This window comes from Apodemus sylvaticus, chromosome 16 (assembly GCF_947179515.1).
Source record: "Apodemus sylvaticus chromosome 16, mApoSyl1.1, whole genome shotgun sequence".
In the NCBI taxonomy this organism is placed as follows: domain Eukaryota; kingdom Metazoa; phylum Chordata; class Mammalia; order Rodentia; family Muridae; genus Apodemus; species Apodemus sylvaticus.
Genome location: NC_067487.1, coordinates 31,101,292 through 31,129,157, shown reverse-complemented (window position 1 = coordinate 31,129,157; position 27,866 = coordinate 31,101,292). Strand labels below are relative to the sequence as shown.

The following is a 27,866-nucleotide window of genomic DNA, read 5'->3' as shown; positions in this document are numbered from 1 at the left end:
AATTGTTGTCTTCTATGATGAGTTATTTAAATTGGCCCTTCTGCCTTAGCAGTCTCTCATTCTTCATAAAGTTCACTCACACACACACACACACACACCTTGTTTTGACAGGAATGGAAAACTCTTCAATCTCTGAGCCTCTTCAGTATAATACTACCTTTAGGCTTCAGTAGTTTTCAGTCTCTTGTTAGACAATTTTCCCTGTGCCTTAAAGAACTCCTCATTGCCTTTGATGCTTCCTGTCTTTTAGGTATGTTGGTGTGAATTCTGTTGTGCTTGCTTCTTCCTGGGGATTATTAGGGCTCCTAAATCTAAACTTCTGTTCAGATTTGTAATTGCAGTAAAAAAAAGAAATACTCTGGTAATATTTCTTGTTTTACTCTATTTGTAATACCAAGTGGTTAAATTAACATTCTTTAGTTCTGTCCTCCAGGATTTTTTACTGTTAGTGTTTTGTTGTTGTTGTTGTTGTTGTTTATTTCTTTGCTTTTATATGTTCTGGATAATTGTAGGTGTTTTCCATTTCATTAATTTTTTTAGCCAACTATGTGTAGTCAGTTATGTGAACCTGGGTTTCTAATTGCATAGAACCTAGGTTCTAATTGTTTTTATGTATTGCATTTTTGAAAGTTGTGCTTGATTACTTTAAAAGTTCACTGGCCTTTGTTTGTTTGTTTGTTTATTTGTTTGTTTGTTGAGACAGTATCTTAATGACACAGCTCTCAAGACCAGCTTTGCACTCGTAATGTCCCATACTGGCCTTGAGTTTGTGGCAGTTCTCCTTCAGCCACTCAGGTCCTGAGGATTGCATAGTGCAGGGCCATACTCATCTTACTCTGTTTTGCTGTGGGGTATTGTGTTTTGTTTTGTTTTAATTCTTTAGCTTTTTGAAACAAGGTCTCTCTGTGTAGTCCTGGTTGCCCTGAAGCGTGATACATATACCACACTGGTCTCAATTCACAGAGATCCTCCTGTTTCTGCCTCCTTAGTGCTGGGATTAAAGGCGTGTGTCACCAAGCTCACCATCTGATTTATTTTTTAATTTTTTAAAAATTAAATTGAAATTATTGTTTGTATATGTGTGGAGATCAGAGGGTCTTAATGGGGCCAGGTCTTCTCTTTTAACATGGATCCCAGGGTTAGAACTCAGGCTGTCAGGCTTCGGTGGAAGATGGCACTGTGCAGTCTTACTGGCCCATCTCATTATTTTTGATCCACCTCTTACTCATTGATCTTAGATTTGATATTCTTTATTTCTTTAAATGTACTTAATAATTCAGGCAAATCCTGTTCATCATAACTTCATTATGGGAATTATGGTTCTTATAATTTATTTTTGAGCTTTCCTGTTGGTTGGAATCACAGCTGCAACATTTCTGGGAAGATAGTTTGTAGCCAATAAAATAATGGCAATATAAAATTGTATTAAGCTAACTTACTGGTTGTATTGATCTTAGTCATAAGTGATTTCCAAGGAATTTTCTTTTCTTTACCCAGAGGAATCTGCCCATTTCTGCCTATCTGGTGCTGTGATACAGGCTTATGTTACTAAACCTAGATTTTTATATAGATTCTAGAATTTTGAGCTCAGGTCCTCCTGCTTGCCTGGCAGTCACTATGAGCTAAGTCATCTCCCTGGCCTTACGTTTATTCTTAACTATTTTAGTCCTTTTGGTACTACTGTATATTTTGGCTACTACTAGCTGAGGCAAGACGATCACAAGCTCAAAGCTAATCTGGGGTATATAGTGAAACTTTGTCTCAGAAAGAAAGCACTAAAGGGGTCTGGGGAGATGACTCTAGTCCCAGAGTTCTGGTGCCCTCATCTGGCTTCCATGGACATCAGACATGAACATGACACACAGATGTAACTATAGTAAAACATTAGTATATGTGAAAAATAAGTTAAAGACTTTTTCATCTCCTAGAGACCAAAAATGTCAGTGTGTTCTACTTTATTTTGATATTTAATTTTATATTACTAAACATGTCTACTATATGTAATTTATCCTAATCAACTTTATGCAGTTTTTATCTCCTGCACTCATAGTTTTAGACATCATATGTACTTTTTATCTTAAATTCAGTGGTAGACTTCTTAGATGGTATACTACAATTCTGTTTCCCCTGAAGGCAATACCTCATTCTCTAAGATGTTTAAAACATGCCAGTAGAATTTGCTTAAGGAGACAGAGGCCAGAGGACCATGAGTCGGAGGCCAGCCTGGTCTACAGAGAAATCTTGTCTTAAAAAAAAAAATGTTGAACCATTTATGCTTTGTGTCTCTTTCCATGTAGCCTCCTCCTACATTGCAGTTCCTACTGATACTGTGTTCTCTAGTTCTGAATTGTCCTCTGTAATTTAAGTAGATACGAAAACGTAACAAAAACAAAAATGTGTCTTACTCTTAACTTTAAGAAGTAGCTACTACAGAGCTAGATACCATGCTGTAATTCTAAATCCTACTAGAGATCATTTACAGTCCTGTATCACTTAATGGAAGATCTGCGCAGTCTAAAGTTAAGGTGGAGTTGGTCAGTTGTACTTGCTGTCCAACTGTAAGATCTCATGGAATCCTCTCTTCATTATCATTGCTGTGGCCGTCATTTGTTTATGACAAGGGTCTGAAGCTCTGGCTGGCCTCAGACTTTCTGTGTAGTCAAGGATGAATTTGAACCAATTATCTTGCCTCTACCTCTTTTGTACTGTAATTATAGGCATGTGTCCCCAGGCCTAGTGATTGTATCTTACTATTTCTTTTTTTTGTTTGTTTGTTTTCTTGGCATCTTTTCTGTTAGAGGTTCTGTAATTTGTTTGATTCTAAACCCTTGATCTTACCCTGATTGCTGGCCTGCTGCATAGCTGTTGATCTAGGCTTTCATCTTTCTCTATGCTTGCAAAATCTGTTAAATTGTTTTACTTTTTTTTTTTTGGATTTGGTTTTTTTTAAAACAGGGTTTCTCTGTATAGCTCTGGCTGTCCTGGAACTCACTTTGTAGACCAGAATGGCCTCAAACTCAGAAATCCACCTGCCTCTGCTTTCCAGAGTGCTGGGATTACAGGCGTGCACCACCACCGCCTGGCTGTTGTTTTACTTTTTTAGTCCAAGTACATTTCTTGTAGCTTCCTATGAAAAGGTATATATAATGGGAGAAGTTTGTCTCAGATGTCTTTTAAAAGTACTTATTCTCCATAGTTAAGCTGGGCATAGAATTCTATTGAATAATCATCTATCCTTGAATTTTGAAGACATTACCGTATTGTCTGTGGTCCACTAGTATCTGATTGATTGTAAGCTATACTACTATTTTTCTCTCTGGAAAATTGGGCTTCGTTTGTCTTTAAAAATTGGAAAATGTTTCCAAGTTTGGTTCTTTGTTTTGGGTTTTTTTTTTTTTTTTTTTTTTGATAGTAAGTTGTGTGCTTGAATTTGAAAATATCATGTTTGCCTTTAGTAGTGGAAAGATTTCTTAATTTTCATTCACTAATTTTTTCTTTTTGTATAATTTTTTTTAGTTAGATATTGGGCCTCATTTTCTTTCACATTTTAATCTTTATGAATATTCCTCTTTATATATTCCTCTTTATCCTATGTATTATTTCATAGGATTATCTTCTGACTAGTGTAAGGTTCTTGTTTTATGATCCAAGTTAGAGGTTTTAAAAATTGTGTTATTTGGGGATATTTATTTCCTGTGCAACTTTCCTGCTTTGCAGTAGAGAATCTGCTTTCTTTAAATATTTGATAATGGATTGTCATCCCCTCTGAAGTTATTTTAATGAAGAAAGCAGCAAGGCTGCCTGAAAATCTTATTTATTTATATGTAGCCTCTCTTATATATCCCTGTCTGACCTGGGTTTCTGTGTAGACCAGAGCAAAGGTCCTGTCTCTGCCTCCTAAGTGCTGGGGATTTAAAGTGTGCACCCCTATGCCCACCTTAAAGAACTATTTCAAGGCTTCTAGCTTACTTTTTGATAAGCAGGTAATGAAAGTGTTCATTATCATCCAGAGTAAATCCAAGAATGGAGGAATTTTACAGTTTAACATTAATTCTCAGGGTGCTTTCTTATTTTACTTTTTAAAATCTTTTTGGGCAGGATCTCATATAGTCAAGAACATATAGAACTTGTACATCACTGAGAATACCCTTGAGTTCCTGATCCCTCCAGCTTCCACGTCCGAATCCTTGACAGGTGCACACTGCCTTGCCTGGCTTCTTTTCCATGTTTCAAGTAGAAGGGAGTAACCTCTTTTATGTCTATTTCTTTCTTTTTCTTTTTTTTTTTTTTTTAATTTTATGTATTTAGGTGGTTTGCTTGTATCTGTGTACTACTTATGTGCCCAGGGCCCTCCAAGGCCAGAAGAGATCCCCTGATTTTACAGATGAGTTGTGAGCCATCAGATAGATACTGGGAATCAAACGCAGGTCCTCTGGAAGAGCGAGCAACAAGGGCTCTCTTCACTGCTGAGCCATCTCTCCAGCCCCTTTTGTATTTACTCTTGTTAATGTTTGTACTTACTTTTATTAATGTTTGGGAATTTTTTGTTTGTTTTTGGAGGGCAGTATTGACAAGGTCTCTTTGTGTGGCCCTGGCTATCCCTAGAACTTGCTTCGTAGACCAGGCTGGTCTCAAACTCACAGAGATCTGACTGCTACTACCTCCTGTGGGCTGGGATTGAAAGCATGATCCACCCTACCCAACTTACATACCCAGAGTACAGAAACAATATGAATAACTTCCCTGAGACAGGAGCATGTGATCCTCTTCCCTGAGTCACATGCATTTTTAAGTGTTAGGACCATGCAGTATAATTCAAATTGCCTACCTAGTTGGCTTGTTTCAACTCTGTCCCACCTACTTTTCATCCTATAGAACAAGAAAATAATTTCTTGATTTTTCTATTTAGTTTTTCTCTGTTTAAAACAAAGCTGACAAGAGTCTATTTTTTATTCACAAGGAATAATTACTTGAAAGCTCTTGTCTTTACAGTTTGAAGTCAGTTACATTTTACATTGTAGGAAGGGAGATGGCACCTTTTATTTTACTACTATAAAATAGGTAGATCCCCTTGATTTTAACTTGTTATTTTGAACTTGGTGTTGACTTAACCTATCCTTCCTTCAGTCAAATCCCCAGTGCTTAGGGGTCAAAAGCAGGGCCTCTCTCATACCGGCCTTCACCCCTGGTCTTTGATCTGAATTTTTAAAGTAAATTTTTTGGCCTTTGTGTATTTGATTGGACTAGTATAAGCTAGTTTGATATATGTATCATAGCATATTAGGGGAGAGTGTTTGAAAGTGAATTTTCTGATGTTAAGGTATTATACAATAGTATAATACACAGTCTTTAATTTCAACAAAAGTCAGCTCAGCTACCCTCGTAATTGGGACTACATAATGCATTTGATAGTTCCAGGAGCTAGTGATGTAGCTCAGTTGATAGACTGCTTGTACCGTGGGAAAAGTGGAGTTGGGTTCCCCAGCACGCCAAGGACTGAAGCAAGAGAATAAGGAGTTGAGGGGTTCAGGGTCATCCCTAGCTACATAGTAAGTTCAAGGTCAATCTGGGATGCAGGAGCCTGTCTCAAAACAGCAACAAAAAAAGTTACAGTTTTAGTCCAGATAAAGAGTTACGGGGACCTGGATATGTGAAACTGAGCCAGGTTAGGAAGCCCTGGAATGTAGTAAGCAATATAATATTGCTTACTACCCTGTTATCATTTTTATAAAGTACTTTAGAAAGGACTTTATTATTCAGACTGAGACACTTGGAAGAGTACAGAAATGATATGAACCTAGTCAGTTGACTTGTTTCCACTCCATTCCCACCTACTTTTTATCCTATATAACAACATTTGGAACCAAGAAATGTGGGTAATTACAGTTGACTGTGTATGTACAGACTCTGCATTATGAATAAAGACTGGATGATTGTGTTTGTACTAATGAGGTATACTGTAGGTGTTTTGTTGTCATCCATTATTTCCTAAACTATAGTTATTTACATGGCATTTTCTTTAATATAAATAATATGAACATCAGATTTACAGTGTAGGATGTGATGTTTAAATTATATACACATGCTATTCCATTTTAGAAATTTATGTTTTTGTTTTGCAAAGGATTCTACCAAGGGCCTTTGTATGTGCCAGACAAGAGGCTGTACCAATGAACTATATTCCTAACTCTTGAGAACTGCACCTTTTTATGCAAGAAATTGAGCATTATTGGGTTGTTATTATTGATCATCTTATTTTGACCTGAAGCCAGCCTTCTGCAGATACCAAAGTGTAATTATATGAGAATCCAAGGCTATATCTGAATTTAAAGATAACCAATTTCTTCTTTAGACAATTTATTTTGTGTGTGTGTATAATCAAATCTTACTAGTTTAAATGTTTGATACAAATTTGATAGACTTGGTGGTTTTGTTTTAGTTTTTGTAACTACTTATGTAACCAAGAGTGACCTTGAATATCTGATTCCTGCCTTCAGTTCTCAAGTATTTGGGTTACAGTTGTATATCTCTACACCACTTTTATGTGATACTGAGTATTGAGCCTGGGTTTATAGTACATTAGATAGGCAGGCATTGTACCAACTAAGATACATTAATATTTCTCTCTCCTCTCTGTGTCTCTCTCTCTCTCTCTCTCTCTCTCTCTCACACACACACACACACACACACACACGCACACACTCTTTTCTGGTGGGGAGGCAGCACCATGAACCACAGCATGCATGTGGAAATCAGGGCACAGCTTACAGGAGTCTGTTCTCTAAAGTAGAGTATCCAATCATGGGCCATCCGGAAGATTACATTTCAGCTGACCTGAGTCAGAGACCCTGAATCCACATAAAGGTAAAAGAGAATCATGCCACAAAAATCCCTCTGACTTGTACATGTGCACAAGACAAGCCTACACGCACACACACATAATCTTTAAACTATCAAATTGAGGCTTGGAATATAGATCATTAGTAGAGACTTCACCTACCATGTGTGAAGCTCTGATTTCAATTCCCAACACTGCAGAGTAAGCAAATAAATGAATATAATAAAAAAGAATGTCATATCCATGAGATGAAATGTTAGTTTTAGACAGATTTCCTACTGTGAAAATGTGAGCTTATCTTTTGTTTTCTGTAATTGCCATATATGCAGAAGTGTTGGCTAGTTTTATATTAAAATATGGGAGCTTCATCCAATTAAAATTTGAGTTTCTTTGGACTCTAAGTTTTTTGTTTGTTTTTTGTTTTTTGTTTTCTTTTTCATATTGGACTGAATCTGGCACCCTGTAACTTCCATCTGTTGGTTCTAGTTCTGTTCTCTGGAGCAGCATGGAGTAAGTGTCTTCTTTTAGAAGGCAGCTATCACCTTTGCTAGACTCTTCCATTTTGATATGAAATAAAATCCTTGGCTATTAGATTCATATTCCCTTCGATCAAATTTTAGTTGATCAGTGTTTTTCTTAATACTGGTTAAATATGGTAGCCCAAAATCCTTAGACTTCCTATGCTGCCATGCACATCAATACAGGATACAGTATACTTTATAACCCTTGAGTCACACACTTGTAATTTATTAGTGCTGTATCAGCAGTTCACACCCCCAGCTATTCTTAACTGTTGGCTCATGCTACACCTTGTTGTCAGCCAAAACATTGCAGCTCTTGGGTGTCCCTGCTTTTGAGAAGGCCTTCCTGGTACAGCCTTAGCAAAGGAAATGAGTATGTTACTCAGAGCCTTTAATGAGAACTAAAGTGTGCTATCTTGTGATAATATCTGTATGACTTATGTAACAGAATCTCATTTTAGAAGTAACATTCCTATAAAAGTTTTAGATGAAAATTCATTTGATTACTGTTTTTGAAAAATGCTTTTGCCTTTTGAGGCTTCTAGGGGATGACTGCAAAGTTAGAACCCTTTAATCCTCTGTTAAATTATAAAAGAACCTGTGTAATGAAACGCTGTATGTAAGCAGGAAAATTTATCATATATTTCACTATAAGTTGTATAAGGTCTTTTTGTTGAGGTTTTTTAATGTATAGAATAAAATAATGAACTTTATATATAAAAATGCTTTTTTAAATTACTAATTTGGTTCAAGTTTTTCTTTTCCTAGTGCTTCATCTTTGTTACCCTTGCTTTGCAGTGTGATTCATGATCTTAAGTGTAATATATTTGAATATACATTGTGTTTAAGGAATGAACATTTAAAAGACAGTAACAAGTAACAGCATTGACTAGAAAGTGTTGAAGTCAAATACTTTGCCTTCTGTAGTCAGTAATTACATTACTTGAAAAATACGTTTTTTAATTAATCATTTTAAGGTGATTCTTTGATTTTTTTTAAATCATATTTCCGTGCTTTTTAATTGATAATTTTAAGGTGACTGCTTGATTTTAAAATTAAATTATTGTATTTATTCTTCTACTTCACAATATAGCCAGCAGCCAGCTTCGGGTGTAGCCTATTCCCATCCAACTACAGTTGCTAGCTACACTGTCCATCAGGCTCCAGTAGCTGCTCACACAGTTACTGCTGCTTACGCACCAGCAGCCGCCACAGTTGCAGTTGCCAGGCCTGCTCCAGTTGCTGTTGCAGCTGCTGCAACAGCTGCTGCTTATGGAGGCTACCCCACTGCACACACAGCAACCGACTATGGTTACACCCAGAGACAGCAAGAAGCACCGCCACCCCCACCCCCAGCTACTACACAGAACTACCAGGTAAAAAAAAAAACAAAAACAAAAAACAAAACGTCTATTTCATAAGTCTTAACATATACATTTAATGGGTTAGGTATGATAGAAGGCCAAAGCCAGTACTTCTAAATATACTTGCAGTGATGGAGATAGTTTCTTTGCAGTGGCTTTTATATGTTAATTCTCCTTTGCTAGTATATACATTTATATGTGTTTGTTTAGTTTTTAAAAATGTTTTACACAAATCACAGATAAAAATGCTTTCATTTTAACTTATGTTTTTGGAAAAAAAGAAACTACACAGGGAATGTGTCCTTTGTTTATACAAGTGGGCATTACTTGTCTATCAGAGACAGGGTAGTTTGAAGCTCATGGACATAAGAAAAATTAAATATATATTATGTTTTCTTTTTGAAACATCAAATTTTCTGGTCCTCTTGCTGATACTTTTATGCTATTATCGCCTGGTCCTATGGAAATTCTTTCTCTAATACTATAGGATTCATTTTTAAAGGCAAAAGTAAGATTTTGAGTAAAATGGGTAATTAGATTCAGTAATTTGAGTGTTTTGAAGTTCTGATTAAAGTCAAGCATACTGCTTGAAGTTCTTTTTTATTTTTAAAGTTCTTAAAAATTATTAAAACTTGATTGTATTATTTTTTATTTGATATTTACTTTATTTACATTTCCTCGTTACCCCTCCGAAAACCCCCTATCCCATCCCCCTCCCCCTGTTTGCTAATTCCCCCCTCCCACTTTCCTGACCTGACATTCCCCTACGCGGGGGGCATCGATCCTTTACATGACCAATGGCCTCTCCTCTCATTGATGTCTGAAAAGGCCATCCTCTGCTACATATGTAGCTGGAGCCATGGGTTCCTCCATGTGTACTCTTTGGTTGGTGGTTTAGTCCCGATTGTAGTATTTAGTTTATATTATTAATACTGTTTCTTATTATAAATTAATAATTGATTAGTTGTATTGAAATTATATGTTTAGACCTATATAACTATGTTTTGTTTTTCTTTGTTATATTTCTGTGTAGTAAGGATTTTTTTCCTGCCACTTAAGTCAAGCTTTTTTGGTTTTTTGTTTGTTTTATTTCTTCTCTTTAGGACTCATATTCGTATGTAAGATCCACAGCCCCTGCTGTAGCTTATGATAGTAAGCAGTACTACCAACAGCCAACAGCAACCGCTGCTGCTGTAGCTGCTGCTGCCCAGCCTCAGCCTTCTGTTGCTGAAACCTACTATCAGACAGGTGGGCTTTATGAACATAAACAGTTTTATTATAAATTATTGGAGTGTATGGTTTGTAGTAATCTAATGAAGACAAACTGCAGGGTCTATCTATAATGGTTCTATTTCTTTGTTTTTTGATTACTATAATGCCATTGAGTCACAAAGAGAGATGACTAGGAGAAAAGTTGGTACCCCTTTGCTCTAGAAGTGCATGCTGCTGGGGGTTTACAGCATAGGACTCCTCTTGCTGTAGCAGACAGCCCTTGTAATCACCGGGTACTTTTATGGACTTGTATTTTTATCTGTAATGACAGGTGGTTCTGGTACCAACCACTAATAATGAGTTTCCCTCCCCCAGTTTTTAAAGCAATTTGTTAAACAGGCCCCACAAACCTTTAACCCAGTGTACTGTTATGATTAGAGCATTGACCCAGCAACAGTCACTGAGCCTCCATAATGTTGAAGACAGTGCATGTAATAGCTCAGATGCAGAAAGTTCTTTTATCTGTGTGGAAGCCTCCGTGTTTGTAGACTTTAAAGGATGGACTTGCTATATAGAGAGACTTGAGAAACTGACCAGAAAGTTTTGTTTTAAAAATAAAGCAGCAACAAGCAAAAACATTTTTAAGGAGCTAGGAATATAGCACAGTTGGGAGAGAGTTTGCCTTGTGTTCAGTCCACAACACCAAATAAACTAGACATGCTGGCACATGTCTGTAAACCAGTACTCAGTAAGGGGAAGCAAAAGGACTGTCCTCAGCTATGTGACAGATGTGAGGCTCAGAAAAATTGAGCAATGCCTTATTTTAAAGGTGAATTAGAATCTTGGCTTTAGAAAAAAAAAAGGTCAAAGTGGTTTTATTATTATGGGCAGAAAGTAATATTCCCCCTCCATCTCTGATCTTTATATATAATCTCCTTCTACATGAAGTAGTTGCCTATGTCTCTTCAGGGTCCCTGGTTTTTTGATTTTGCATATCTCTTAAAAGTGATTGAAAACTATTTTGAAGATAGGCATCTACATACTAGGGTCCTAGCACTTGAGAAGCTGAGTTGGGATTCATGAATTTGAGGCTAGCCTGAACAATCTAGTGCCAATAAGACCCTGTTTCAGAATATATACGTGTATATGTATTTTTGGGTCTGAGTTACAGTGGCTAGCCTTTTTAGGGTCACTTTTCTGTTTATTTGTATACATAATAATCTTTAGTGAAAGATTACTCATGTTTATTACAAGCTCCTCTTTTGCTTAAGAGTGCAGAGTTATGTAAGAGTCAGAAGATATTGAGTAATTTTCAAGTTTTGACATTGACTTTTTAGTTATTTGGTTCTTGAATATTGGGTTTTTCTGTAAATGCTATTTTAATCTATATTGTTTTGAACATTAAACTCAGTAAGTTTAAATATCTTAACTGAGTATCAAATAAGTTTTACTACCATCTGGTATTTGAGCATTTCTCAGAAATGAAATTTATTAATGTGATTAATAGTAATTAATTGTTGATTCATAAGATTTTTTTTCATGTTTTGAATGTTTTCAAACACAAGTTTGAAGTTTTCAAACACAAGTAAAACATGAATAGTAGCCATTTAAGAATAGCTTTACTCAAGCTATTTGAAGAACTTGATAGGTAGTAGTAGCTTTGAGTTGGAGTTCACTGAGTAAGTCAGCAAAATACCATTGATGGTATATGAGTACGTTTCAGGAGTAAACACCGAAATTTTTAATTTTAACTAAATTTAATGAAATGCAAATTTAGCTTTTTGTTCTGTTTGGAACATTAAGCATTTCAGGTACACGGATTGATTTAAATACACACATATCCACACATTAAACAAAAACAGTCATTTATAAAAAAAATAATGCTGTTCTGGTTGCAATTCTAATGAATTGTCATGTCAGAAATATAGCGATATTTGGGGAAAGGTAGTAGATGAATTTACATGTTTATTCATATTTGTAGTAAAAAATTGTATCGTTTGCTCAGAAAAAAATGCTAGCACTCTGACAGCTCTGGCTGTTAGTTTTTAAGTATATGGTAACAGAGATTTCCTGTACTGTACTTATTCTTTTCTTTTTCTCCTGTTTTTAGCTCCAAAAGCAGGGTATAGTCAAGGTGCAACACAGTATACCCAAGCCCAGCAAGCTCGGCAGGTGACAGCCATAAAACCAGCCACACCAAGTCCAGCTACCACTACTTTTTCCATTTATCCTGTGTCCTCCACTGTACAGCCAGTGGCAGCTGCGGCAACTGTGGTACCATCCTATACACAGAGTGCTACTTACAGTACCACAGCAGTTACTTATTCTGGTAAGACTGAAAAGCTGTGTTTAGATGGATAAACAAATTGCAAAGCATTGATTAGAAACTGTCCTGATTTTCTCTGGAATTATTTTCAGAGTACTTAAGTACTCTGAAAGTAGCATGTACTGAATTAATTGATTGTTGTTAATATAAATATCTGTACATAATTTAACAAAAGGTCCATACTATAGGTGGTGGTGGTGGTGGTGGTGGTGGTGGTGGTGGTGGTGGTGGTGGAAGAGGAAGTAGAAGTCCTTAGCAGAATATACTGTCTATATGTTCTGACCTAGTCTTTCAGCTAGAAAAGTCTTCTACAGGATTATTTGTTTTCTGATAGTGAATTTGAAAACTCAACATTAACAGGCAAATCATTTATACTCTTTCTTTTGGTTCTAACTATTTCTTCCTATTTATTGTCAGAAATAGTCCCTGAAAATATTGTCAACTTTTTAAAAATATCATCCAGTGATAGGACATTCTTGTCTTAAATAACCACAACTTTTGGTTTCTGACTGAGGTAGTTAATATTGCAGATATGAGCAGTGCATGTGTGGTTTTGTGGGCTTTGTACTTCTCTACGTGTGTTGCTTGTATTCTTTAATGCCCTGTCTGTCATGTTCTTTGGAAGATCTGAGGTGGCATAGGCAGTTTGAGTTCTTATGTTTTTGCTGCTTCACTTGTATTCTGAGTATCTGAAGCCTAGCTCATGAATCTTAAAAGGCACCTGGTTTTTACCCCTATATCTGATCCCTAACTTAAGGAACACAGTGGGATTTGGCAAGGCAGTAGTTTTGGGAAGAACAGTATTTCAAGATGAGACTGTATGTGTGTGCAAAGCCTGTGTTCTTTGATGTGGTTGCTTATCGTGGCAACAGATCAGAATGAGGAAAGGGTGTTGTTGGAGAAGTCTGGCTGAATTACTGAATGGGAGGGACCCGATTTTAAAAAGTAGAGACTCATTTTTTTATTAAGAGTAAAGACATGGTCCAGGATTTTCCTTATTTAGGGAATAAATCTTTTCATATTTTAAGATACTGATATTTCTCCTCGAATAGGAGGACTTCTGGTTAAGTTTCTCTGCTTCTTTGGTTGATTAATTGCATTTGTAGCCAGGATTATTACAATAGATTATTATTGGATATCTTTTAAATATCTGCATTATCTTTAGTCTTGACTTCCTTCTTATAGGAATATGTTTTATAAAATATAATCATGAAATCTGATACTTTGCACTGAGTTCTTCACAAAGTATTTTATAAGAATATATATATTCTTTTTACAGTGTCAGGAGCTCTCAGGTTACCTGACTATACTTTAGTAGAAGGCAGCTCTCCCTTCTACCATGTAGACCACAGGGATTGAACTCAGATTATCAGATTTGGCTATAAACTCCACAGCTCCCCAGCTCAAATGATAACAACTTTTCTTTCTATTTTGCATGTTTGTAGTTTTTCAAGACTAGGCTTCTTTGACTGTCCTGGAACTCAGTCTGTAGAGCAGGCATGTGCATAGTGAGCCACAGTTTTAATAATAGGAAATCAAACATGGGCACTATCAAATATATAAATTTCTGATTACATTTGGTATTTTGTTTTGTCTTACAATTTTTTATAATAAAACTTAAAATGAGGTTGGTAAGATCTTAGTATGAGTCTGTTTCTTTCTAATGTAAACACTTTTTTGAATCATCATCCAACAATCTGAGTGGTTTGGTTTGAGACGTCATCTCAGTTTTCCTGATGACAGCATAGAATTCGAAATATAACTCAGGCAGGCTTTATATAGTCACTGTGATCTCCTGCCTTGTCCAAGTGCTGACTGAGAGTTTAGGGATTCACCATCAAACCCAGTATGGGTTTATATTTTCTTTCTTTCCTTTTTAACATTTATTTATCTGACTAAAGGGAGGGCACATGCAATGACATGTGTCAGTATTTGTTTCTTTGAATTTAGGTTCAGCCAGCCTTTTAAGTAAAGAAAAACTACTTTTGAGTATTCTTTCTGTTCAGTTGCATCAGGAGCATATAACAATAGTGCCTTTATTTCTAATCCATTATACCATCACTGATTTAGGTATTGCCTCTCAGGTATCTCCATTAATAAGATAACTTTTCTCCTTATAACTAAGTATTCAATCTATGAGCCTGTTGTCCAGCTCCTGCTGCAGGTTGTCATATTCTCGTGTGTGTGTGTGTGTGTGTGTGTGTGTGTGTGTGTGTGTGTGTGTGATTTCTTTGGTGGTTGTCTGAAATTTTTTTGTTTAACATGTTGTTCCTTAAGGATTCTACTCCACAGAGTCCCTTCCACTTCGGTACTGTAGATTCCTTTTATTATACAGTGTGTTGTAATCCATAGACTTATGTCTTTTTGGGATATTATTTTCATGAATTTGACCATTGGGGTCTTTTTATTCCTGAGTCTTTTTAACATTCCCAAATTAGTCACTGCACTTTTAAGATTTCTTTCCCTGGATTCAGCAAGCAGCCATTTCCTTAGGGATCCTTATGGTTTCTTATAAATGGACATTTAGAAACTTTCATTGTTTCATACTATTTTATTATCTGGATAATACTGTATTTTGAAGTGATTGTGGGGAGCATTTGTAATGTTTCTATGCTATTATATACAATTTTATATTTAGTGGGAGGGCAAACAGTGTACCTATGTGGATGTCACAGGACAGCTGGGAGTTGGTTTAGAGTACTTATTACTTTTACAGAGGACCCAATGGGGTTCCCAGCACCCATATCAGGTTGATACAGGCCTGCAACCGTTCCAAAAAATTCAGCACATCTGGTCTCTTCAGGCACTTGCACTAACATTGACATACATACATATATCTCGCCCCCTACACACACAGAGTTTGGCATTTTATCATGTGTACCCTGTGTAATGATCCATACCTGTCGCTTCAAACACCATTCATTTGTGTTCAAATAATCAAATACCTTTCCTCTAACTATCTTGAAATATTTTCTCTGTTATTAACCAGAATTATCCTACTATATATATTAAACATTAGAAGATATCTTCCCTGTACCTTAAATGCCACACTGTATCCCTTAAACACACTATTTTATATACTAGAATATTATACAGTAACTGTCAATCAAAAATAAAATTGATGAGCCAGCATGATACCAGCATGATGGCTCTGTGAGTAAAGATGCTTGCCACCAGGCTGTAACATAACAATTTATATTTTCAGTTGTGTCTGTACATTTGTGTCAGTTTGAGTAAGGATAGTAATACCTGTCTTGTGGATATCTTGTGGAACTGTACCGTATCTGGCACACTGCCTTCCATGTGGTAGACTCTCAGATTTAAACACAACTTGCCCCAAAGGGGTTTGTGGCTAGCTAAGTTTCACTTTTGCTATTTCTGTGAGGTCTTGGGTTCCAATACTGATTTTTTTTAAAAGATGATTTTATATCAGAATTATGCTTTTAATTAATAATAAAAGTAACTTTTCTGGTTTTGTTTTTCAGTTTATCTTTTTATATTTATTTATTTTCTGATCGTTGTTGCCCAGGCTGGCCTGAGCTCCAAGACTTAAATGTTATCCTACCTTAGTTTCCCAGGTAGTTGACATTCTGCATGTATCACCATACCTGCCAGCTAAGTTGATTTTATTCAGCAGATTTGGAGGCCAGTTGTGGTTCTGTGTGTGCCCTATGCACAGGTGTACTCTTGTCATGTGTGGAAGGCAGGGGACAGCATTTAGACGCTGGTTGTCTCCTTCCCCCATTGATTCCAGGAATTGAATTCAGTTCATCAGACATGAACAGTAAATGCAAACTTCTGGAGCCATCTTATGAGCTTTATTGTGGTTCTTTATAGTGAAATTTAAACTGATGTGCTAACTATATATTTGAAAGCAACATTTGTGCTTTTTTGTTTTAGTTTGAGTTTTTTTGTTTTGGTTTGATGAGTAGAAGATGATATTAATAGGACTGCCTAATAAAATTCATTGAACTATAGAATTTTTCTTAAAACCAATCAAGTATTCTCCTATCATGTGGTTATCACTGGAATATCTGCCTTTTTTTTTTTTTCGGTATTTTCTTCTATCACATTTTCTTATCTAAATTTCATTAGCATTTTCTAATCTGATAATTTGACAAAAATTTAAAAAGGCTTTTCTAAAAAAGTTGTCTGATTTCTTTATCTTTGATAACTTAGTTTAGAGAGTCTTAGGATTCTGGTTACAGATTCTGGTTACTTACCTATCTTAGCTCTTGTCTTCCAATTCATCTTTTTTTTCATTTTGTGTATACGTAATTGACTCAGTAGATCAGAGGTCATTTGAATATAATAGATTACCTTTTAAGAACAAAACATGATATATTCATACTCATTCTCTTCACCTACCCCAATCCCCATACTCTATCTGTACTGAAGTCCCATCTGCTGTGCCATCTAGTACTTAGCAGGAATCCCAGACCCAGTTCTCTTTAGCTTTGTGCTGGTCTGCTGCTGTCTTGGTCTTCATTTCTTGCCCACCTGTTATATATGTTTAAGGAGTTAAAGGAGTCTAGATGGTAAATAGGCAGTGCACTGGATTTTAAGAAACTGGGAAGGTTTTTAGTTTTTAAACATGCTCACATATAAGCTGAACTTCGAATTTAAAGTCTTTAGTGAATATCAATGTTTATGTATGTCAGTCCTTAGTATAATGTGTTTATTGAGTATAGACTCCCAACAGTGTATATTAACAGAATCTGTATATTAAATTCAATAACTGTACTGCTTTCATGTTTTGGAAGAAAGAACACTGTATTGGTTCTTCTTCCATGGTCTTGTAATTTGGTAACTTGTCTTATTTATTTATTTATTTATTTATTTATTTATTTATTTATTTATTTATTTTAGCTATATTATGTTGCCTCCTAAATTTACTTGCTTATTTCTTGTTTTTACCATTTGTACAATCCATAAATTGTCACTGGGACTTAATCTTGTTCTCCTTATCTGTTATTCTCTCAGTTTGTCTAATCTTGCTTCATGAAGTGCTTCTGAACTTTTCCTACTTTACATTCTTCTTCAAGTCAGTATTTTATGAAATGTGCTGAGAGGATCAGTAGGGTTCTGGAACCCACACAGTTGTCAAACCCATTCCTTCAGTTGAGCAGTAAGCATCTTTTAAGTGAAGGGCTGCATCTTCTTATACTTTCTTATACATCTTCACAACACCTGAGTGCCAAGTCAGTGCTTAATGCCTTGATGTAGAAGGCTGGTAAGTTTTGTGGCGGGGAAGGTTTCGTGAGATAAGATACATAAGTATAAATATGCACATGTAAATCTACCTTTTGGCATTTATTGACTTTAAATTTATAATTGGCATTTAACTTGTCCTTTTATAATCATATAACCTGATCTTTGTTTCGTTTTATTTGTAAGGTACATCTTATTCAGGTTATGAAGCAGCCGTATATTCAGCTGCGTCTTCCTACTACCAACAGCAGCAGCAGCAACAGAAGCAAGCTGCAGCAGCAGCTGCCGCTGCAGCAGCAACAGCTGCCTGGACAGGGACCACCTTTACTAAAAAAACACCATTCCAAAATAAACAACTGAAACCAAAACAGCCTCCCAAACCACCCCAGATTCATTATTGTGATGTTTGTAAGATCAGCTGTGCTGGACCACAGGTACTTATATTGTATATTTACCATGAGTCTCAGTGGTTATTTTTCATAATTGAGTAGGATTGATGTTCTAACTCCTGTGCCTACAAAGCACATTCACATCTGTGTATTCTACACTCAGCAACTCACCCATAGATCAAAAATATGCATGTGAAAAACTACATTGGTGTAGAGTACCCACACTTTTTTTCCCTATTACTTTCTAAACGATACAGTAAAACTGTTCAGTAGGATTTACAGCAGGTATTATAAATAATCTATAGCTTTTTTAATGTGTGCAGGTGAAATAGATTATGTAGAGATAATTTTGCTATTTTATTTAAAGAACTTGAATATGCTTGGATTTTGGTCAACAATTTCTTGCAGACACTGAGAGATGGCTGTATTTCACTAAACATTTCTTTGAAAGTTGTTTGTATTGAAACACAAAAGTAGTAATCAGGAAAATGTAAAAGTGGCTATAAATATTTGAAAAATAAGGAAATTGAGTCCTGCACCCTTTCTAGGGTGCCTCCTTTGCTTTTTATATAAAACTTTAAAAGGTTTTTTTAAATTCCAGTTAACCTATAATTTTGATTGTATTTCTAATGAGTCTATTTGTACATATTTTATAGAATGTAACTTCTATACCTTTCCCCACAAGGGGCCTGGGAACATTGGGAATGAGAACAGTGTAAGGAAGATGACCTACAGTGCTGGGGTACATGTCAGTAAAGTGAGACTCACCCCACAGCTGCAGAATCAGACACGTAGTTGCTGCTGCGTGCCTGTAATCCCAGTACTGAGAGGTAGAATCGTTGATTGTTGTCCTTGGCTATATAGTCAGTTTTAGGCCAGCTTTGGTGAGAGACTCTGTTTTCCTCTACTCACCTAAAAAAAAAAAATCAACTTATGACGAATGTGAGTCATATTTTTTTGTTGTCATAGTTCTACCAGCTATACCTTAAAATGTGTGGTGTTTTGTTTTGGTTTGGTTTGGTTTGGTTTTTTGGTTTTTTGGATTTGGTTTTTTCGAGACAGGGTTTCTCTGTGTAACCCTGGCTGTCCTGGAGCTCACTCTGTAGACCAGGCTGGCCTCGAACTCAGAAATCCGCCTGCCTCTGCCTCAAAGAGTGCTGGGATTACAGGCGTGCACCACCACCGCCCAGCTAAAATGTGTGGTTTTTAGCATGGGTCTGTTAACGAATTCATCCCTTTCTAAACTTTACCTCTTTTGACTATAAGAGAGTCTTGTTTTGTCAAGTATGGGGGTATGCACTTGTAATCCCAACAACTTGTACAGCAAAAGTAGGAAGATTTTACAAGGTCAGCCTAGACTGCAAAACAAGAGCCCATCTTCTTTTAAAATGTTATATAAAAATTTACATAAGCATTGGCTAGAAGGGTAGCTCAGTAGTTAAGAGCACTTGAGCTTGCAAAGGACTTGCTGACTTGTGTGCTGACTCACTTAACTACAGTTCCAGAGGATATGATGCCTCTCCCCTCTGAGGGTATCAGGCATGAACGTTTTTTATTTGTTTTTAAAGATTTTAGCAGCTTGGCATATAAAAAGCATGTTTGGGAAGAGTAGATCATATTTGACTCTTCACATATTTCTGTTTCTAGCTCTATTCTACCAGTATATGCCCCCTCCTTTTTGAGACAGACAGATACAGGGTCTCGCTATATAGTGCTTGGCCCATCTTCCCTCTCTACCACCAACTCACTGTGTAGACCAGGGTGGCCTTTTCTCCAGGTGCTGGGAAAGGTGATGCTCAAAAGCATGTGCCGTTATGCCTGGCTTATATATACTCTTTGAATTAGTTTTGTTTTTAATACATAATTCTGCAATATTTTTGATTTTTGGTGTTTCCTGAATTTGTTGACACCTACTTTGTATTAAAATACATGTGCTCAGTAATCCCAACACTTGGGAGGCAGAGGCAGGTGGAGGTTCGAGGCCAGCCTGGTCTACAGAGTGAGTTCCAGGACAGCCAGGGCTACACAGAGAAACCTGTCTCAAAAAACCAAAAAAAATTATATATATATATATATATATATATATATATATATATATATATATATATATATATATATATATATATATATATGCTCGTATTCATTCTTAAGGAATATGTTTAACTAGATTAAGTATTAAAATGCATTCAGATAAATTTATAAATGCATTTATAAATATAACTATGTAAAGAACTACTATCATGTAGTAGTTTTTTTCTTCCTAATATATAGGTACAGTTTCCACTTCAAATTAATTCTATGATCAGACTTTTCATGTAATGATTAGTATAAGTTATTATTTTCTGCCCAGTATTATACACAAGCAATAAAAGAAGTTCTTGAAACTACAGGCAGTCTTATAGTGTTTCCCAAATATACTTCTACATGTTTGATTCCCAGAAGTCATGTTTAAACAATGTCTCATGCTCCCTGAGCTTAGAATACTAGTGTTCATTCAGAGCACAGAGGTAGTCAGACCCCGGGCACTCCTCGGACGGTCGCAGGAAGCCCTCGCCTCCCAGAAGACTGGGGTAAGCTCTCACACAGAAACCTAGGCTGCGATTGCCCTCTCTGCTCTTCAGCACACACCTCACGCATCTGTGCCCATACAGAGAATATTGACTGTGTTCTTAAATGTTGGAGTTGTAGTTCAATAATAGAATACATGTCCCTGAATTCAGTCCTTGGCACCAAATAGCAAAGTATTGTTAAATAAACTGCAGAGAATTATATATCATCCATACAGTCTTTCCTGTTCTTAAGTGCTTTGAGAATAGCAGGTCTCATTCATACTTTCCTCATTCTCTCCCCCTTTCTTTTTTCTTTTCTTTATTTTAAGCCAATATATTATTACAAAGCTTAGGATGGCCTTGAACTCGATGATTTTCCTCCGCAGTCTGAGCACTTATATTACAGGTCTGCACCACACATTTATCAGATTCTTTCTTTTGTTCTGGGCATCTGTTTGTTTGGTTTGGTTTTTTTCTGAGACAGGGTCTCACCATGTAACTAGCTGGCCTGGAACTCACCATGTAGACCAGGCTGTCCTCAAACTCAATGCAGTTCTGTTCTGCCTCCTGAGTACTAAGATTAAAGGCATGTGCCAGTCAACTTATGATCCCATTTTTAAATGAGTGTTAGAGGTCTGAAAATTGAATAGAATGTTATAGAAAGAAAATTTGTACTTTTTGTTTAAAACAGACTTATAAAGAGCACTTAGAAGGACAGAAACATAAAAAAAAGGAAGCCGCATTGAAAGCCTCTCAAAATACCAGCAGCAGCAACAACTCAACTCGTGGGACACAAAATCAGCTACGTTGCGAGCTCTGTGATGTGTCTTGTACAGGAGCAGATGCATATGCTGCCCACATTCGTGGTGCTAAGCATCAGAAAGTAGGTGTTTTGGTCCCCCCTCCCACCCACACACAGCCTTATGTCTACTCTGCTTACTTTCACGTTTCAACAGGGGTTTGAAAAAAGTTGACTTCCATTTTTGAAACCTTTGAGTGTATTATAAACCTTGCTTAAATGTTAACATACATCAAGGTAACATCAAATAGTCATTGCTTAAAAGAGAAACACTAGAGATCTTTAAATTGAATTAAACCACTTGCTTTACAATTTGGGATTAATCCATTTGTCTTGATTAACTACAGACTGATTTGCTTGTAGACAAGTCCTTTCATCAATAAACACAGATGTTAAAATGAGTTTTGTCTGTAACTGAAAAAAACATAGCAAAGAAAATTAAGTTTTGACTTTCATTTTATAGTCTTACTCAAACTTTTTAAAAGAACAACACATTTGAGTTTCCTGACAGGTGTGCTTTTTGTTTTGTAGGTGGTTAAATTACACACAAAACTTGGTAAACCTATTCCTTCAACGGAACCAAATGTTGTTAGCCAAGCTACTTCTTCAACAGCTGTATCTGCTTCCAAACCAACTGCCTCTCCTTCAAGTATTGGAGCAAGCAATTGTACTCTGAACACGTCATCAATTGCAACTTCTTCAGTGAAAGGTCTTTCAACTACAGGAAACTCGTCTCTTAATAGTACATCCAACACTAAAGTGTCAGCGGTACCTACCAATATGGCTGCCAAGAAAACATCTACGCCCAAAATAAACTTTGTTGGCAAGTACTAAAGATTGATTCTTTGTGTTCCTCCTGTCAGAGTGGTTTTTCTTTCCATTGTGTTGCTGGCTATTGAACCCAGAGCCTTATATATGCCAGGCAAACACTGTTCTCCCTGCTTCTGTACTTCCTAAACAATTAATAGACAGTCAGATATCCTTTTCTGAAACCTATTGCAAGACTCCCCAGGTACCTAATTGCTTAGAGCCAAGCATGTCTCGTACCTATAGTATTAATACTTGGGAGGCTGAGTCAGAAGAAGAGCCGAAAGTTTGAGATCAGCCTGTATTTTGTTCCAGGCCAAATTAAGCTAATATGAGAAAAAACTGTCTCAGAAACATAACAAAACAAATAAGCAAACAAACAAAATAAAAAAGCCCAGCCCCCAACCAGATCCACTGGTCAGGTTTGGTTTCATCCTATTAACTGCTTTAACTGAAACTTGACATAATTGACTGCTATACCTTAAACCTAAAGTAAATCTTACTTTCTAGCATATATGTCCGTCCATCCATCCTGGGGGCGGGGGTAATCTTACTCATTCTCTACCTATGTTTTTATTAAATGGCATTATTCCTACAATTATGGTTCTCTGTCTCAGCTCCGTGTGCAACAGCTGCATCCCAAGGCAGTTTCATGTGTTCTAGTGTCTGCAACTGTAACATTCTGGAATCTCAAGAACCCCACCTGAGTTTGAGAATCATATTTTGGTTGCTTGCTGATCATCTAATAGATATCCCCTTCCTACTGGGTCCCATTACAAGAATACTACAAAATACTCATTAAATATGACTTTTTTTCCCCTTTTTTTTAAGGGATAGCTTCACTGACATTTCTTTTTAGTTGCCTTCTCCCTATTGCTATTTCCTTATTTATATAGTCCCTTTCCTATATTTTCAGTCTGTTCAACATAATCTGTGTTCTTGTTAGGGTGCCTTCTCTTTTAAAATCTTCATTGGCTAGCCTTTATATGTAGGATAACGTCTATTTATGACTATGTCATATAAGCCTTTATAACTGACTTGTACCTCCCTTCTTACATTTTTGTCAGCTCTACTAGGGGGAGTAGCTGATGCTATTTACTGCAGTCTTTAGTTCCATGTTACACTCTTTTATACATGCTGTACTTTCTGTTTAGACATCATTCTCTTGTATCTTGACTATTCATTCTCAATAGTCTTCTCTCAAAGCCCAGTTCAAATGAAGCCCTTTGTGAAGTCAGTTCTCCCAGACGCGGCAGAGGCTGTGACTGCCCTGCTTCATTCTTACGATACTCAGTTCCTGCTTAGCGCACAATGTCATGAATGCTTGTGTTTGCCTTGAAATTATGAGCAGCTCAGTCACAATTCTGTGTTGTTATTTCACAATTTCCTACATTTGTATAATTGCCTTATTCTTTTTGTAGCCATTTGAGGTTTAAGACTAGATCATTGAGATTATTCTCTTGAATAGTGTTAAATTTAAGTGATTAAAATGAAGCAGTGATTCGGTAGGGGGTTTTTTGTTTGTTTTGTTTTTCCATTTTTGAGGTTTTCACACTTTCAATTTAGGAAAAAAAAAAAAAAAAACCCAAACTGGAAAGACCACAGTGGGTAAAAGATACTGTCAAGCCTGATGACTCACGTTCATCCTATTTCTATGCGGCAGGAGATAGGAAAACCTGACATGTGGTTATGGCCAACAGAGACTGGATATTGAGCCCCATTGATGCTTGCCTAGCATGTGCAAAGCCCTGGCTCAATCCCCACCTACATATAAACTCCACATTTGGGAGGTAGAGAATTGCCAGAATTTTTAGGCCAGCGTGGCCTACACTGTGAATATCAGATCAGGCTTATCTACAGCCGAGTAATGCCTATGTCAAAGATGAAAAAGAAAAAAAACACTGTGGAGAGGTAGGGGTAGATAAATACTATTTATTATTAATCACAGTTTAGAGAGTTCAGAATCACTGTAAACACGGGTTATATTTAATCCCTTTTAATATTCCTTCTCTTCGGTTTGGAATCTAAATGTTAGGAGAACCAAAATGGAATACCTGTTCTGCATAAAGTTTAGCCAAAAGTAATAAAGGTAGCTTTTAAGATTCATCTTTATAGGATTATAAATTTATACAATGATAAGATTACTATATTTTTTTTTTTTTTTTTTTTTTTTTGCTTTTCTAGGTGGAAATAAGCTACAGTCAACAGGAAATAAAACTGAAGACTTAAAAGGAATTGACTGTGTTAAAAACACTCCTGCTGCCTCTGCTGTGCAGATTCCAGAAGTAAAGCAAGATACAGTGTCAGAACCAGTCACACCTGCATCCCTTGCTGCTTTGCAGAGTGATGTACAACCAGTGGGACATGACTATGTTGAAGAGGTATTGATCTGAGTAATCATTGCTCCAGAATTACACAAAGGAAAAATGTGTCCAACAGTATCCAGCTATATTTTAGATTTCAGTTACCTATAAAATTAAGGTTGATATTCTAATTTATACCATTCATTTGGTTTCTTGAGTTGATTAGGACAGTTCCTGTTTTTCAGGTCAAGTAAGTACAGTAAGTAAAGAAACAAGGGACCGTCCCAGAGGCATGAATTAATAGTTGCTATTAACAGAATGATCATATGGTAGTATAGTGTAACACTACAGTTTGGTTTTACTCTATAGGAAAGCATGTATACATTTCCAAGGAGTAATGTAGGTCTGTGAAACTGGGGTATTTGCCTAGCAAACTGTGGAAATTGAGTGGCATATTTTGAGTGGTTTTGGTAACTGACTTCCATAATCTGTCTTATCAAGAGATTACATTATATATTGAGGTCTTTGTTTATGAAAGTACACAGTAATTTGTAAATTACTATCTCTTATAAAGGTAAGAATTGGTTACTTTTTAAAACATGTTCTTTGATTTGGATCAGTTTAGAAAATTTGTTTCAAATTGTATTAATAGCACAAGTTGAACTTAATAGAAACATCTGAATCAGGTTTGTTTGGTTGTTTTGTTTTGTTTTTTTACATTGTGCAGTTAGGAAAAAAGCCTGCATCTTAATTGACTTAGTATGCATGAAAGTCTTGAGCTTTGAGAAATTTGTATATCAAAGTTGAGTTTTAAAATTATTCTCATCTCATTTGAAACAAACTATCTAAACTGATCCAAATCAAAGAAGCAGGTTGTCAGTAACTTTTGAGAATTTAAGGCATCTAACTATATTAGAGAGGCATGGTTGACTCATACAGGATCAGCTTACAATGGAACCAATAAACACCCGGTCATGGATAGTGCAGGGCCTCCTGCAGCCAGACTGCTCCTTACAGATCTGTTGACATTTGCTGATTGCTGAGAAGGAGTGAGAAGTCATTATCTTCAGTGATGTAGGCACTGGCATTGCCTGTGCCCCTGTAGATAAATCCATAGATCTGCCCATGCAGAATCTGGCAGATCATAAAACAAAAAGACATGAATTTATAAAAGCAGCTTATTTGGAGGAGGAGAGTTGGCAAAGATGGGAATAAATAATAGTAGATGGGATGTGATCAAAATATATTGTATGTGTGTATGAAATGGCCAAAGAATTAATAGAAATGTTTCAAAAAAAAAAAAAGAAATCCAAATACTTTCAGATACTGAAAAGATACAAGATACTTTACAAAGGCAAGTGTATGCTAGTATTCATTGCAGTCCCAGTATCTGTCCTTTTTAGAAAAATTTGGTCTGGACAGTCAAGAAGCAGAGATAGGTAGATCTATGTCAGTTCAAGACCAGACTGGTCTACATAGGCCAGCCAAGGCTACAGTACTGAGACAGTGTTTCAAAGATTACTTCCAAATTGATCAAAGGTTCTATTTTTCCCTAACAAGGTACGAAACGATGAAGGAAAAGTCATTCGCTTCCATTGTAAATTATGTGAATGCAGCTTTAATGACCCCAATGCTAAAGAGATGCACCTTAAAGGACGAAGACACAGACTTCAGTATAAAGTAAGTAAATGCTAACTATCGAGCTAAAAAACTTTTAAGTTTTTTAACATACATTTTTATCATTTTATGCATACGGGCGTTTTACAAGCATGCCTGTCTGTGCTTGTAATGTTTGCCTGTTGACCAGAGAGGCCAGAAGAAAATATTAGATTCCCTGGAACTGGAGTTACAGACTGGGAATCCATTACAGTTCTGAGAATCAAATCTAGGTCTTCTGGAAGAACAGCCAGAACAACATCTGAACCTCTGACCCTGCTATCTCTCCAGCCCTTGAGTTGTCCTTTTGTAAAACAAATAGCACATTCTATCTAAACACAACTCACCTATTGTATGATCTCCCATTCTAAATTTGCATGTCATATTGACTCTAGTAGTGTAACTGGCAGAAGTAGAAGATAGCAAAACTAATATATTGTTTGAGTCAACAAGTTGTTGATTCATGTTAGATGTAATAAAAAAAAAATCACTTTACCTACCTCTCTCCCTCTTTGGTTTTCTGAGGCAGGGTTTTTTTCTGTGTAGCATTGTCTGTCCTAGAACTCACTCTGTAGACCAGGTTGGCCTAGAACTCAAGAGATCCACCTGCTTCTGCCTTCAAAGTGCTGGGCTTAAAAGTGTGCACAGCCACCGCCTAACTGTCACCTACCTCCTTTATGGTGGTATATTCTCAGTGAAATAATTTGGAGCTAGTATTGGAAAATTTCTTTTATACTATGAATTCATCATTGCCAAAAGTTGCTAAAGTATGGACTGGTAGAGTGGGTGTGTGGTTTTTCTTTTACACACAGGATGGGAATATGTCATTCATGTAACTGGAGTCAGTCAATATCTTGCTTCAGCTGGATTAAGTAATAGACCCTTTAAGGCATACACTTACAATCATCTATTTAACAAGCAAAATGAAAAGTCCTGCAAGGATTTCATGGTTTCCTGTTAAGTCAGCACTAAGTTAAAGAGTTTTTATATGTTCTTAAAAATGAATAATTAAGCCTTTAACAAATGTTTTCTCTGATTCAACCTAATTATACAGGTTGTGCTCTTCAGTAGTAAGCCCAAGTCCAACTTGACTCTTGTACATGCGTCTAGTATGTAGCTCAGTCTGTACACTGCTCCGCAAGCTGGCATGCTCAGCCTCTGGGTTGCATCCCCAGCACTGCAAATGCTGGGTGTGACTGACAGTGTCTATAATCTACCATTTCACTTTGGGTAGAGGCAGACAGAACAGTTTAAGGTCATCATCTAGGTAAATACAAAACTATTTTGAAGCCAGCCTGGGTTACATGAGACCCTGTCTCACAAATACAATCAAGAAACCAATACATATCTGACACAAAATTTGTAGGGCTGGAGAGATGGCTCAGTGGTTAAAGAGCACTGACTGCTCTTCCAAAGGTCCTGAGTTCAATTTCCAGCAACCATATGGTGGCTCACAACCATCTGTAATAGGATCTGACACCCTTTTCTGGAATGTCTGAAGATAGCTATGTACTTGCATATAATAAAATAAATCTAAAAAACAAAAAACAAAAAAATATTATAAGCCTCTGGCGAGAGACTGTAATTAAAAATGGTTTGGGGCAGGTAAGGGCACTTGGAACCTTTCTGAAAACCTGAAAGTGATCCCTGAGATCCAAATGAAAGGAGATAACTTATTTATCCAAGTTATCCTCTGATCTCCACACATGCTACACATGTACAGACAAAAAATAAGTTGCCCTGGGCAGTGGTGGCGCACACCTTTAATCCCAGCACTTGGGAGGTAGAGGCAGGTAGATTTCTGACTTCAAGGCCAGCCTGGTCTACAGAGTGAGTTCCAGGACAGCCAGGGCTACACAGAGAAACCCTGTCTAGAAAACTTAAAAAAAAA

The 27,866-nt window shown here is 36.5% G+C and overlaps 1 protein-coding gene across 5 annotated transcripts in view; it reads left to right on the top strand.

Moving 5' to 3' along the window:
• Zfr (zinc finger RNA binding protein) overlaps window positions 1-27,866 on the top strand; it is a 64,263-nt gene that overhangs the window by 9,286 nt on the left and 27,111 nt on the right. For 2 of the 5 annotated variants that reach the window (XM_052160088.1, XM_052160092.1), the window contains exons 3-11: window positions 7,325-7,348; window positions 8,453-8,735; window positions 9,827-9,971; window positions 12,046-12,264; window positions 17,659-17,906; window positions 21,102-21,293; window positions 21,741-22,032; window positions 24,201-24,397; window positions 25,880-25,999. In XM_052160088.1, the coding sequence (XP_052016048.1) occupies window positions 7,325-7,348; window positions 8,453-8,735; window positions 9,827-9,971; window positions 12,046-12,264; window positions 17,659-17,906; window positions 21,102-21,293; window positions 21,741-22,032; window positions 24,201-24,397; window positions 25,880-25,999 (1,720 nt within the window). The remainder of the gene's footprint in view (window positions 1-7,324; window positions 7,349-8,452; window positions 8,736-9,826; window positions 9,972-12,045; window positions 12,265-17,658; window positions 17,907-21,101; window positions 21,294-21,740; window positions 22,033-24,200; window positions 24,398-25,879; window positions 26,000-27,866) is intronic. The other 3 variants (XM_052160089.1, XM_052160090.1, XM_052160091.1) reach the window with 3 other exon arrangements.